A 12,442-nucleotide genomic window follows, 5' to 3' on the forward strand; every position below is an offset into this window, starting at 1 on the left:
CATTAGTTTTTTTTATTCAAGCTATGCCTATATATAAATTACGGAAAGGTGCTCATGTAATCCCTGGAATGCCATTGCATGTTAATCTGACAAATATAGCAAGTTCAATATTCCCAATTCTTTTTTAAAGACTAATAAAAAATGATATGTTGGTATTCCACACGAACATTTCTAATTCAAGTATTGTTAAAAATTAGAAAAAACAGACATATTTTATTTAATATTTACTGCTTCCTAAAGATAGAATAGCGTGTTTTAAACCAACTCTCTATGTATAAAACTTTGTGGTTCTTTGTTGGATAAAATACATTACTCATACAATATTTTAGTTAACGTGCTATTATTCGTATGATGCAAATAAATTGTAAAACTAAATTGGGTTCAATTAACAATGTTTGGGGAGACAAGTAAAATTCATGCTTTTTTTTTCACATGGCCCGAACACAGATTCCAGTCAATCGTTTGTGAATAATTTCTTTGTTAAGCAATTTATCGCTTTAATTTGTTAACTAAATAATTAGTAGTAATTTCCTGTTTTGCAGGTAAGAAGTTGTACACCTTCCTCACATCTTGACTCACCTGGCAAAATTTACAAGCAACCATCGCTATCTAGTGTTAGGACTTCTAAATCCAATTCACTACCATGCCCTGGTAATTCTTACAACAATGGCCCTCTCGCAAGAAAATCATTTAATCAAATGTACCATGGTGGCAAATCTGCATCTTTTTCAGCCTTTGATAAAAGCATGCGGTTAAGAAACCAGAGACCTTTGCTTTTAATAAGAAATCCCCACCAAACAAACTCTAGGATGCCTGATAATACTTACTTTCAGGGTGTTTCTCCCAGAAATAATTCAACTACGGGTAAACTAATTGTCCCAAATTCTGTGCCAAGTATCCAGCCACAATACCTAACTGGATTACCGCTTGAGCAGACCATAATTCCACAGTCAATGTTTATTCCTCACTTGCAAAATTTGGGACCATGTCAGCTTCAGAGTCCGACATCACCGTTTACATATATGCACAATCCTCATCCATCTGTGATGAGCAGTGGAAACTTTCGAAAAACAAATTCCATGTCGCCCGTTCAAGGTTTTAAAAAACAAATGATTCCACACCAACAACTTTTGTCAAGTAATTGTAACCCAGAAATTTTGGGCAACAGTCAATTGTTTTGTATCACTTCCACAAACGTAAAGTTTACCCAAAACAATCCCCTACAATCCTTTGTACAGGGGCCATATAAACAAAATCCACCTTCCAATTGCAGTATGATTCGCAATGTGGATAACTTAGAAACAAATTCAACACATGACAATTTTACTACCTTGACGACAACATCCAAAGTTTTATTTGATGACCAGCATAACACTAAGATGTTGGATGATTCATCTTTAAATTCTCGCAATACAACTGATGGAATTACTGAAGTGATAAACAGTTCAATTGAATCGCTTGGTATGAAACCTTATAAAGTTATGTCAGAGTAAAACAGTTAATGGGATGATGTAAAACAGTTAAAAGTTATATTTGTTTATAATCTGTTAAAAAACTATAAATATAGTATGCAACGTTATTAAATATTTTTTATTAAACTTTATGAAAATTTAAGGTCCAATTGGAAGTCCTGTTACACCAAGAAGGGTTGCTTCATTGGAATCTAAGGGAAGCAATACATGGCCAAACACTTATACCACATCAAACAAACCACAAATGTTTGGTGAGAATTCTACAATTTATTGCAATATTGTTGCCATGTAAAAACAAAGCTGCTTAAACAAAAACAAAAAACAAATAAACATCATCCCTGGTAAGAGATGTCAACCGTGCAGCGTTTGCGGCCGCCTGCGTGGTTTAGTCAAATTACCGCGCAGCGCCGCGTAACTAAATCTAAACATTTTGCCTGACGTACCGCATACCGCGTGATGGATTGTAGAGCTTAATATTTAATTTTTTGCAAAATAGTAGGCTAAGATACGAAATTAACAACGGTAGTGTACTTTTTCTATTAAAAAGTGTTTTTTTGCTATAAAAATTCTTCTTTACTCTAACAAAACAATTTAATTTAACATACTTTGACATTTTATGAAATGCGGTAACGGGCAGTTCATAAGATTTTAAAAATTAATTTATTTTGTAACCCAAATTTAACTCGACTCAAACAAAAAGGTTAACTACTATGTTGCAGTGTAACATTTTAAGATGGATACCAAATCTATTGAAAATAAGCTTAAGGCAGGGCAGTTGTTTCTTTTGCCGAAGTGTGGCAAGTCGAACATATGGCAGAACACCAGGCAGTAGCCAAAACAAAGTCCCAAGGTGTTGTAAATAAATTACCGTTTGTTGCTTGTAAAAAAAATTGTTTTAAGTTTGAAAGAGCCATGTTACTGGTAAGAACCATTTAAGTTATAAAATTATATTTTTTATAACTTAAAAAAAAGGAATTATAAAATTCCTAACTCCAGGCCATAAGTGGTGCAATGAAATGGGATAATTATCCAACAATGCAAGGTGTGATTCTTTGGAAAAAAAGACTACTTGGTCATTGTATTTGTGACTACTCGGATTCACCTGTTATCAAAATATAAGTAAAAAATTGTACCACTAATTAATGAAAAATGGCCAGACTCAGATCTATACAAGATTGCTTTGTTTTTGTCTCTTAGTTTAAAAGTCTCTCTATATTGCCATCACCTGTGTCGCAGCAAGTGCACAATTCAGTGAGAAAAATGTTACAAGAACACAGGTTCAGTTATAGTACTGAACAACAAGTGTGTCGCCATGACTTAGCCCCCCAAAAGTTCTAATTCTGCTTATGCTTTAGAGTTTAATGAATATGCAGATTCTCAATACAGTGTAGAATTGGATTAAGTTAGTAAATATTTCTGTGCAAATTTTTCTGGTGACAGATGCAATGCAGAAGGCCATATTGGTAGTTTTGATATTATACAATTTTTGGAGTAACAAAAATCGCAATTTCCAAAGGTTTCCAAGCAATTGTGTTTCTTAATAGTTGTTTAAAGTGAATAAAGGTGTATAGTCCTTAAAATGTCAGCTGTTTGTTTACTGTTAATTTAAAACAATATTGTTTTTTCATTGAATGTTGTATTTATTTTAGGTAGATATATATTTTTTTTTGCAAAAAGTGCTGTTGCTATCTTTTATTAAAAGTGCTGTTTTTGAACACCAAGAGCTTCTCAAACTCATAAGCCCAACATAACGATTGGAGTAGCTGTTATCCATTTAGCAATATTGCTTTTCTATACTTGCGGTGCAGTGCAGCTTGCTTACAATGTTGTAAACTGCGGTGCAGGCAGCGAACACAAATTTTCTGCCCGCACCATCTCATTCTCCGGCCAAGTTGATTAAACATTGCCTGAACGGGGTTTATAAAATTTTTTGATTATACTGATTTTTTATTTTACTGCAGATGAACCGGAATATCTGCAGTATGTCACTGACATTCAAAACGCTTTTTCTCGCAAATCTTTGGATTTGCGTTCGTCTAATTCCAGTGAAGATGAAAGGTATGGCTAGGTTTCTGTTTTACTTTGGTGACTGCTAGCTTCCAATGTTTAGTTGTGATACAAAATAGGCTAAATATTGATTTTAAAACACTTTGGACAATTACCATTTTATGCTTAGCAATTTATTTATTTGCCTACATGTCTGCATAACGTCATCAGTGTAGGACAAAATGTTTACAAAATTTGTTATTAGATGATTACAAAGTATGGTAATGGTGCTCATTGCGTGTATCAGCATAAGTGCGTAATGCATATTTAGCTGTAAATCCTGCAAAAAATAATATTACGGCCTTGTTATGGTAAAACTGCGTTAATATGTGGCGTTCATTGGTAACATGAGTGTAGTTAAGTTTACTAAGCATCGGAATGTATATTAGAATTGACTTGTGTTGTTTCGTTGCACTACCACATTTGGCAATAAACACAGAAATCGCTTCATCTGTACATTGCACCAAACCAAAAAACGCAAAAAATGTATGTAATGTTATTTACATTGCATGTTACCAAGTTTCAAAAAATATACTGGGTATTTCACATCAATGATAAGCTGAATAGCTTTGAGGAAAATATGTATTTTTTTAATATTTTAACAGCGATTTAGCTGCTGACAGAAATACTTTCAAGATGTTTTGCACTCCTGATCTTGTTCAACATGTAATTCCAAGGTGCGTTTACTGAATAGTGAAGCAAACAATTTAAAACACCTGTTTATTAAAACTAATTACAATATTGAGTAAGGTGAATCCTGTTGGATGAGGCCAACACTATATTTTTTTTTGCTGACATTAGCTACGTAAATAATAAAATTTTCACTAAAAAAAAAAACTCACACGAAGTAAATTTGAACATTACTGCGAAATTTTGTAAAGCGTCCAGAAATGTGATCAATTTTCTATTTGAATATGGTTCTATTTGAATTTGTTGTGTGTTTCTTACACCAAAATTTGGGTATGGCGATTTTTTTTTGGAAACCGAAAAGGTGGTTGCGAGACCAAAAAAACATAAATATTTCGTTATGTGGTTTTTCTAATTATTTATTTTAATAAATAGTTTACGGCGACCTCCAGACAACCGCTTGCGACCCTCTAAAGCAGTGGTTCCCAATCTTTTTTAGTTGCGGCACCCCCAATTGCAAGCTTTCGGACCCAGTACTTTCCAATTCCTTGTACTTTTTCTATTGCCGTTTAGCTTTACAAACTTTAATTTATCATTCATCTGGTAATGTTAATGTTCAAATTCTAGTTTAAGTGTGTTCTGGTTACATTGCATTATTTCCATTCAGGAAACCACCGACAGAAAAGAGTGAAAGCGATGAAACGGTACGCTTTACATAAAAATTATACGTAAGTAACTGGCCCTTTGTAAAAAAAAATGACCAAAACTGAAGGGAGTCGTTCAATTCCAATCCTTGATGTACATCATAAAATGAGTAAACATTAGCACACGGGTTCCAAAAGTTAAAAGTGGTTATTTTAAAGTTTATTGACAGCCACAATGTATTTTTATTAATTCTCGTCAGTGATTGTATGTGTTTTTTTTATATTAGGATCTTTTCACGTTGCCGTACATGTAGGTCTTACCTGATAATCATTTTTTTGTTATGTCATGCTGAGCGTGCATTATACATTCATTTCCTATCCGCTGGCTGGGTGTGGTGAATTTAATTTTTTTACGTTGCAATAAGAGTGTTTGGAATATTGCATGATTCTACCGATCGATCTTAATGTATAAAATATATTTAACCATGACGAGATATTTTCGTGTGGATGTTTTCTATTGATTTATAACTTTTTGTCCTTTTATGGCCCAAATGTAGACTATTGTAAGTGAAAACGAAAAAGATGTATATACAATACATACATTTATTTAAATGCCATAAAAGATAAATATGATCCACATGTATTGTATATACCCGAGGAACTGAAGCCAAGGAAGAAGAGTTAGACTTACAATAAAGCAATCCAGACATCAGTTTTAATGAGTATCCCCATGTAAAATTTCCTTAATGTTGCGCGTCCAGTGGCTTTCAGTATTTAATGCATGCACCGCTAGTGGCACGCAAGCAGCTCGAGGGCCGATCGCAAGTAACCATGTTTTGGCCAGATGCACAGAAAATTCCGCTCAGCTACTTGTTGCGGATGATAATTTTTTTAACATCTTAATTTAAATCACAAAACTTTGGGAACCCAGGGTTGTTACTTACCCAGCTAGAGTTATACTTGATATTTTGTGTCGTGATGTTAAAGTGCACATTTGCGCGGGTGTTTGACCGACAACTGCAGGTTTTTTATGAAACGATGTCATGCTGTTATGTGCTTTTGTGATGCCGTATCGTAATAACCTGTGGGCAAAATCCAAGTCAAGTACCTTGGTTTAAAAAATCTCAAAAAATAAGGGAGCCCTAGATTATTATAAAGGAGGAAACTGATTTATGATTCAAGGAATTATATATTTATAATTAACTTAAGATGTGACCCAAACGCAGTCTTGTATCCATAAAACATTGACCGCATAAAGTAACATTGAGATGTTATTTCAATTCCGTTACACGCCTCGGATAAACGATTAGGCCAGGCGATGTGTACAAAAGCCGTAATAAGCCAAACGAGAATTAACGAAACTTGACTTAGCTTAACTAAACTGAACGCAACTGGACAATGGCTCCACGCACTCAAACTAAAATAATGTAACGGACAGAAGTTATTATGCTGGACTGTTAGTACTGTACATGGACCTGCTATTCCTGTAAGTTGATTGCCGTTCTGATTTTATTCAATAAAATCAGATACGTTTAGTACCTTGCTGTGGCTAAGCTGTTGGAACACGCAACCTTCGAACAACCTTCAACAAATCATAGCAGAAACCTGCATCGGCTCCAAACAAATTCAGTTTTAGCCTTATATGACCCCCGTGTAATATAAATTGAACAAAACAATAAAATTGTACTTCGTGCAGAGAGTTTTATCGAGTGTCGCAAAACAGACATTCGGTGGTGAAATGGCCACCGTTTCGATATATATTAGACTTTAGCTTTTGCAGGGCTAAACAAAGTTTGTTTAGGAACTTCAGGGGCCATGCTAGTTTACGCTAAGATTGAATCCGGCTTCATTTGTCAAGGTTGCGTGTTCCATTAGCTTAGCCACAACAATGTAATAAAAGTATTTGTTTATTTTATAACAACAGAACGGCAATCAACTTACAGGAATAGCGTAAAGGTCCAGTACTCACGGTTAGCATAATAACTTATGTCTGTTACATTACTTTCAGCTTTCTGCCAATCCTTTTGTACACATCGCTCGCCAAGGAATGGTTTAGCAAATGCCTGTCAACGGCTGGTAATTACAACCTTGTGTTAGTTTACGGCTACGCGGTCAATGTTTATGGTCATTGGGTTGCGTTTGTTTATTACTTTCGAATAATTACAAATAACAAAACGTCCAATACACCAGTGTTTCTTAATCAGGTGAATAGTTCACCCCAGGCCCAGGGTGAATAACATTTTTGTAGGGTGAACCGTCAAAAATGGATGATAGCTCTGCAGTAAATCGACTACTGAGCTGTTGTTTTTGGGTGTTTTTTTGCTTATTGTAATAGTGAAGCTGAGTGTATAAGTACTAAAATTTGGTGACTGTTTTGTGCTTTTGTAGCTTTATAATTCTGTACTCGAGAAATTGTAGATTTACAATGGTAAAACTTAGCTTAAGTTGATCTCAACAAACATCGAAACAACCTAGGTAATTTTGTGCTGTTATATAAAGACGAGATATAAAATGTGAAGATTGATGCTAGGGGTTAACAAAACTAAAAAAGTTTAAGAAGCACTGCAATACACTATGCTTCGGCCATTGTCTAAAAACAATAAAGGCGAGCGACGTCCTACACAAGACTGGCAGTTGTTTTTGATCATTGTACTGACTATTTTTGTTTAGCAAATAGTACACGGCGACCCAACACTAGAAACTTTAATGTCTTTCAGTTTCAATCTTTAGAACTTCCTGAAGTGTCAAGCATATCATTACCTGCACTTCAGATGTAATAGTTTTCACTAAACTCACATTCCTAAAAACGTTTAAACAAAGAAGTAGGTATAATGACTTGCAAAAGTATTGTCGAGACAATTTGCAGCAATTTTGAAATATTGTTTTTTTTTATAAACGTTATTTAAATTAGTGTTCCGCTTGAATGATTTCGTAAACTACGCTGCAAACAAAGAGTTTTTAATAAAAACTCTTTGCTGCAAACCAATGATATTATATAGTATCATTGTGCTAACGATGGATGATAATTTGAAATTGTCGTTTATTTAAAATTTTAACTAAAAAAAAGGTTTAGAGTTATATTCAACAACATTTTAACAGTACTGGTATTTATCGCATTAGGTTCAGTTCGAACTTCGTTTTTGCATTAGGCCTATATAGTTTTTATCAGGGAGTCGAACCGTTTGACTTTTCCGGTTCAGGATCGGTTCGGGTTCAAGAATTTTTTTCGGAATCCGGTTCAGTTTCGGTTCAGAGGAATTTAAAAGTTCCGGTTCAGCTCCGGTTCAACCACCGTTATTTCAAAACCGGTTCATAAAGTTCCGGTTCGGATGCAATATAAGTTGCGTTAAATCTAAAAATGTGGGTTACTAAATGTAGAGAGTAACTATTGAGCAGCATCTCGTATTTACTCTAAGTTTCGTGACGTATTAAAAAAACAGCAACTCATTATTGAAATATCTAAAAAATAAAAAATAAACGATTTTTTCATTCAATATTCATATTTTTTTCATAAAATTTCGAATATGGCGTAATTTGACTCTGTAAAATAGAAGTTGTGACGTCATGGTTCAGGTTCGGTTACGGTTCGACTCCCTGGTTTTTATCTCTGGAAAAATGTATTGTCCTTCTTTGATTGTGATTTGCAATTATCCTATTTCGATAACTAGGTTTTTGTTTATTTTCTGCGATTATTTTTGCGTTGTATTTCAACTGTTTATCCAACATTTTCTAAAATAACCAGCGTCTTGTTTTTCTTTGTCATTTTTTTATGTCTTTTTGAAATGACAAAAATATCAACTAAGCATTTTCATAACTAATTTGTGTTCGACAGGTAGTCAGTAAAACATCAAAAACGTGTGGTTGACGACGCCAAGCCACTAATGTAGTAGGCTACTTCAAACAACAATATTCTGTTTAAAACAATATGTTTGTAATAGGTCAAAAAATATTCGCCCTAATAATAATTATAAACATTGAGTCTTAAATGTATGACAAATGGGACAGTAAACATGCTTTGATGTTCGTTTATAACTTATTTGAACATGCCATTAAGTTACCTTTTTAAGCACAAAAGTCACCACGAAAAAGCCGAACTCCGTATAGCAAAAGTTGTTATTCGACAAATCCTGTTTAGCTGAAGCTATACGCAGGGTGAATCCTGCGTATAGCAACAAAAAAACAAAAACTATTTTTATCCTGGCGCTCTTCTGTTAAACTTTTGGGTTATATTTTTGTTTGTCAAATTTGCTTTATCAAATACGATACGGCGAACCCCTGTTGGGAAGACTGTATTTAATCAAAATAAATACGAACTTTTTCTCAGATAACCACTCTAGGCCAGGAATGGCGAACCTTTTCATCGCGCAGGTCACAAACACGACCTTAGTCCTTACAAGATGCACAAGTGTGTCATAGATTTTATTTTATGCGAAACTTTGCTGCTGCGTCATTTTTAGTGTTATTGTCAAGGTTTTTGGAGGTTTAATAAATTCGGATTCCCACGAATATTAATAACCTAAATATAGTTAACAAATGCTACTGCATTTTTTATGGGTTTACAGGTCAGTAAAAAGCTTTTCAGCATGGTTTAACCAGGGTTTTCAGAATTTTTAGTCTGCCAACTCCAAATTTCCGTTAAAGGTTGACATCCTTTTCGATTTATGGAGAAAAACGCTTTTCTGAAATCTTTTGTTGAAGAGCAGTTATTGTAGACCTACTCGTCACCCTAAATCACTTTTGCACGACCCACAGACGGGCTATCCCTTATTTAAACAGTAGGCCTATAGTGCTATCTAATGAAGAATGTTTTTTTTACATTATCTATTCCTGAAAATAGGGTAGTCGTTAACATTTTGCTATTTCTAATCTAGAGAGACAAGTGGGTCATTAAAAATCTGTGGTGGGTCACTAGTGGTTCGCCATCCCTGCTCTAGGCCTACTAAATTTTATCAGAATTTTGATAATCTGAAACCATGTGTTGTTATATGGGCTGATGATATAACATGGAATGGCCCTGAAGCAAGTTGTTAGCAGAGCTGATTACAAAATCTGAAGAGTACAGATGTTTTCGTAAGCTAGAAAAAACTTGACTGTGAAGTACAGTTCTTTATTAATACGTCACAATTCGCCGTGTGCTCTCCTGTTTACTGCCATGTTTTAATGAAAAAAAATTAACCTACAAAGTTTAATTTTTGTTAAATTAAACTATAAATACCGTTATTTTGTATAATATTTAAATCGCTTTATGTGCCCGATGCGTCAACAGGGTACGTAGCGTTTTTTTGCACAATGTGCGCAAAAATGTGCACTCCATGTGTAAAAAATGTGCGCACATTTTAAACTGCTTCTAAAATTGTGCTCACTTTTATTCATGATGTGCGCACATTTTGAACTGCGTGCGCACATTATGAAGTTAAAGTTAGAGTTAGGGTTAGAATTAGAGTTTTTCAGAATGTACGCACTATTTGAGATAGGTAATGCAGGGACGCCGGAGCGATTTCAGGGCAAGGGGGGCGACTTTTTTGGTAAGGGCAACATAGATAGCAGGCAAGCGTAGTGTGCCGAAATATTGGGGGGTCCGGGGGTACTCCTCCGGAAAAATTTTTGCGGCCACGCCCTCTAGATTGGCTTAAAATGGTACCAAAAATGTTTTAATGATTTCCGTCGCATAATATTTAACTTTATGATTTCCGTCGCATAATTTTTCACGTTGTGACAAGCAATATATCATTTTTCATGAAAAGGGCACTTTTGCCCCCGATATATTGCTGGTTTAAAATACATTAACTGAGGCAATTTTTGAATAGCTTGAACGTCCTTACAGCGATAAATTGTCATTTTGCAAAATGGCTTTCCTCGAAAATAATGACTGAACTCATTAACTGCGAGACACTTTGTAATATGATAATTTTAATTCAACATGACATTTGTTGTAAGGTTATTTATAGACAACATTTTTTTACACGACACAATTTACAAAAAGTTTCATTGCTTTACAAACTATTCTAAAACAGCAGTGCGTAACTCTAAAAATCACAGTCTTGTTTAAATTGATTAATAATATATATAGTAGTGTTTTTAATTTTCAATATATTATATAATTGAAATGTATATCAAACATTGCTTGCAAGAGAGGGATGTGATCGTTGCGGAACATATCACAGGGTTGTTTTTTCTTTGCAAGAGATGTGTTGATTTAGAATTCCAAGAATAAGTTCACCCTTTTCAAACATGAAATTAAAACGGCGATTCCTTTCTGGTTTAATGTTGTACGTAAATTAATGCATTACCTTATTCGTAAATAAGCTAAACGTCTTCGTATTATTGTGTTGCATGATAGTAAGCGTACATTGCATCATTGTTCCAGCGTTGACAAGTTCCACTGATGTTATATCTTTAATATCATATCTTAACACCACTTTCTAAGAAAACCAGCAAACAATTTTTTGTTTTAAAATGTTTAAAAAAATAAAAATTAGTTTACCAATACAATACATTTAAATTACTTACTTCATTGCTAGGATCAATAAAGTACAACACGTTGTGGTTAACAGCAAGAATAACATCGTTGGAGTTAGGGGGTTTCATTGCATCAGTCTGCAATAAACATATTTGAGTTTTCATCCAAATATAACATTAACCCAGTTCATCTTACATCGACTGTAAAAAATGTGGAGCCAAAAAACTTGTTTTTTTGTAGTCCAAGTAGAAATTCACACCGAGCCTTGTGAGATGTTAACGACTTTACTGCCGAAAAGTGTTCAAAAAAATCATCTCTCCAAGCAGTAGATGTCTGAAGCTTTTGAAATTTTTGTGGAATATAAAGTGAAATTTCATCCCTGTATAATTGTACAAATATAAATATAGTTTTGGTTGGCTAATTTTTAATTATTTATGATAATGATTATGCAGTCCAAACGTTGCTTAAAATTGTGTTAAGATCTTGTCTACCAATTTAGAAACAACTTTTAGGTAGTGCAAAAGTGTTTTGGTGATGAGTAGGCCTACATAGCTGCAGCCTACTTCAGTGAATGCGTGCATAAAAGCAGAACTGAAAGCGTTTTGTTTATCGCTGTAAAACGTAAAGGGTGGCGTTCCTTTACGGCAGTGGTTTTCAACCTGGGGTCGCAACCCCCCTGGTGGGTCGTTTGCCTTTTCTCTGGAGGTCGCGAAGACGACACTTAAATACCATCAATATTACGAGAATGCCATCTAATTTACATAAAAATAAACTGTAATGGTATTAGTGAATGGTGTTGAAAGTTGCGAGATAAATTAACAGTGTAGGCTTAATATTGAGTCCCGGTAACATAAAACAAGGTAGTCTACGGCAGGTCAACCTTTTTGGAACAGTACACACTTTTATGTTTACCAAAAAACCTGTACACGCCAGTTTCTATTTGTCAAACATTGTAAACCCAATCAAAATGGTACACCCTTTAACAATTCTGGTACACCCTTGGGTGTACAATACACCCGATTGGAAAGCACTGGTGTTCGGTAGCTAGCCTAGCCTGAAAAAATTTCAAAAGCGACTGTTAACAGCAAGCTAAGATTTGCTAGACATAAAAAATAAAACTTGATTTTTTATTGCTATTTTTCATAAAATAAGAACATTTTAATGGCTTAATTCATACAAAATCAAGTTTACCA

General features: G+C 34.4%; 1 protein-coding gene across 2 annotated transcripts in view; it reads left to right on the top strand.

Annotated features, from left to right (window-relative positions):
• The window catches only part of LOC146168122 (uncharacterized), a 28,612-nt gene extending 23,329 nt beyond the window's left edge, over positions 1–5,283 (top strand). For both annotated transcript variants that reach the window (XM_083383120.1, XM_083383126.1), the window contains exons 16-20: positions 543–1,461; positions 1,616–1,723; positions 3,434–3,530; positions 4,124–4,195; positions 4,813–5,283. In XM_083383120.1, the coding sequence (XP_083239246.1) occupies positions 543–1,461; positions 1,616–1,723; positions 3,434–3,530; positions 4,124–4,195; positions 4,813–4,864 (1,248 nt within the window). In that variant the 3' untranslated portion in view covers positions 4,865–5,283. The remainder of the gene's footprint in view (positions 1–542; positions 1,462–1,615; positions 1,724–3,433; positions 3,531–4,123; positions 4,196–4,812) is intronic.
• The last annotated feature ends 7,159 nt before the right edge of the window (positions 5,284–12,442 follow it).

This window comes from Ascidiella aspersa, chromosome 1 (assembly GCF_963924565.1).
Source record: "Ascidiella aspersa chromosome 1, kaAscAspe10.2, whole genome shotgun sequence".
Lineage (NCBI taxonomy): Eukaryota > Metazoa > Chordata > Ascidiacea > Phlebobranchia > Ascidiidae > Ascidiella > Ascidiella aspersa.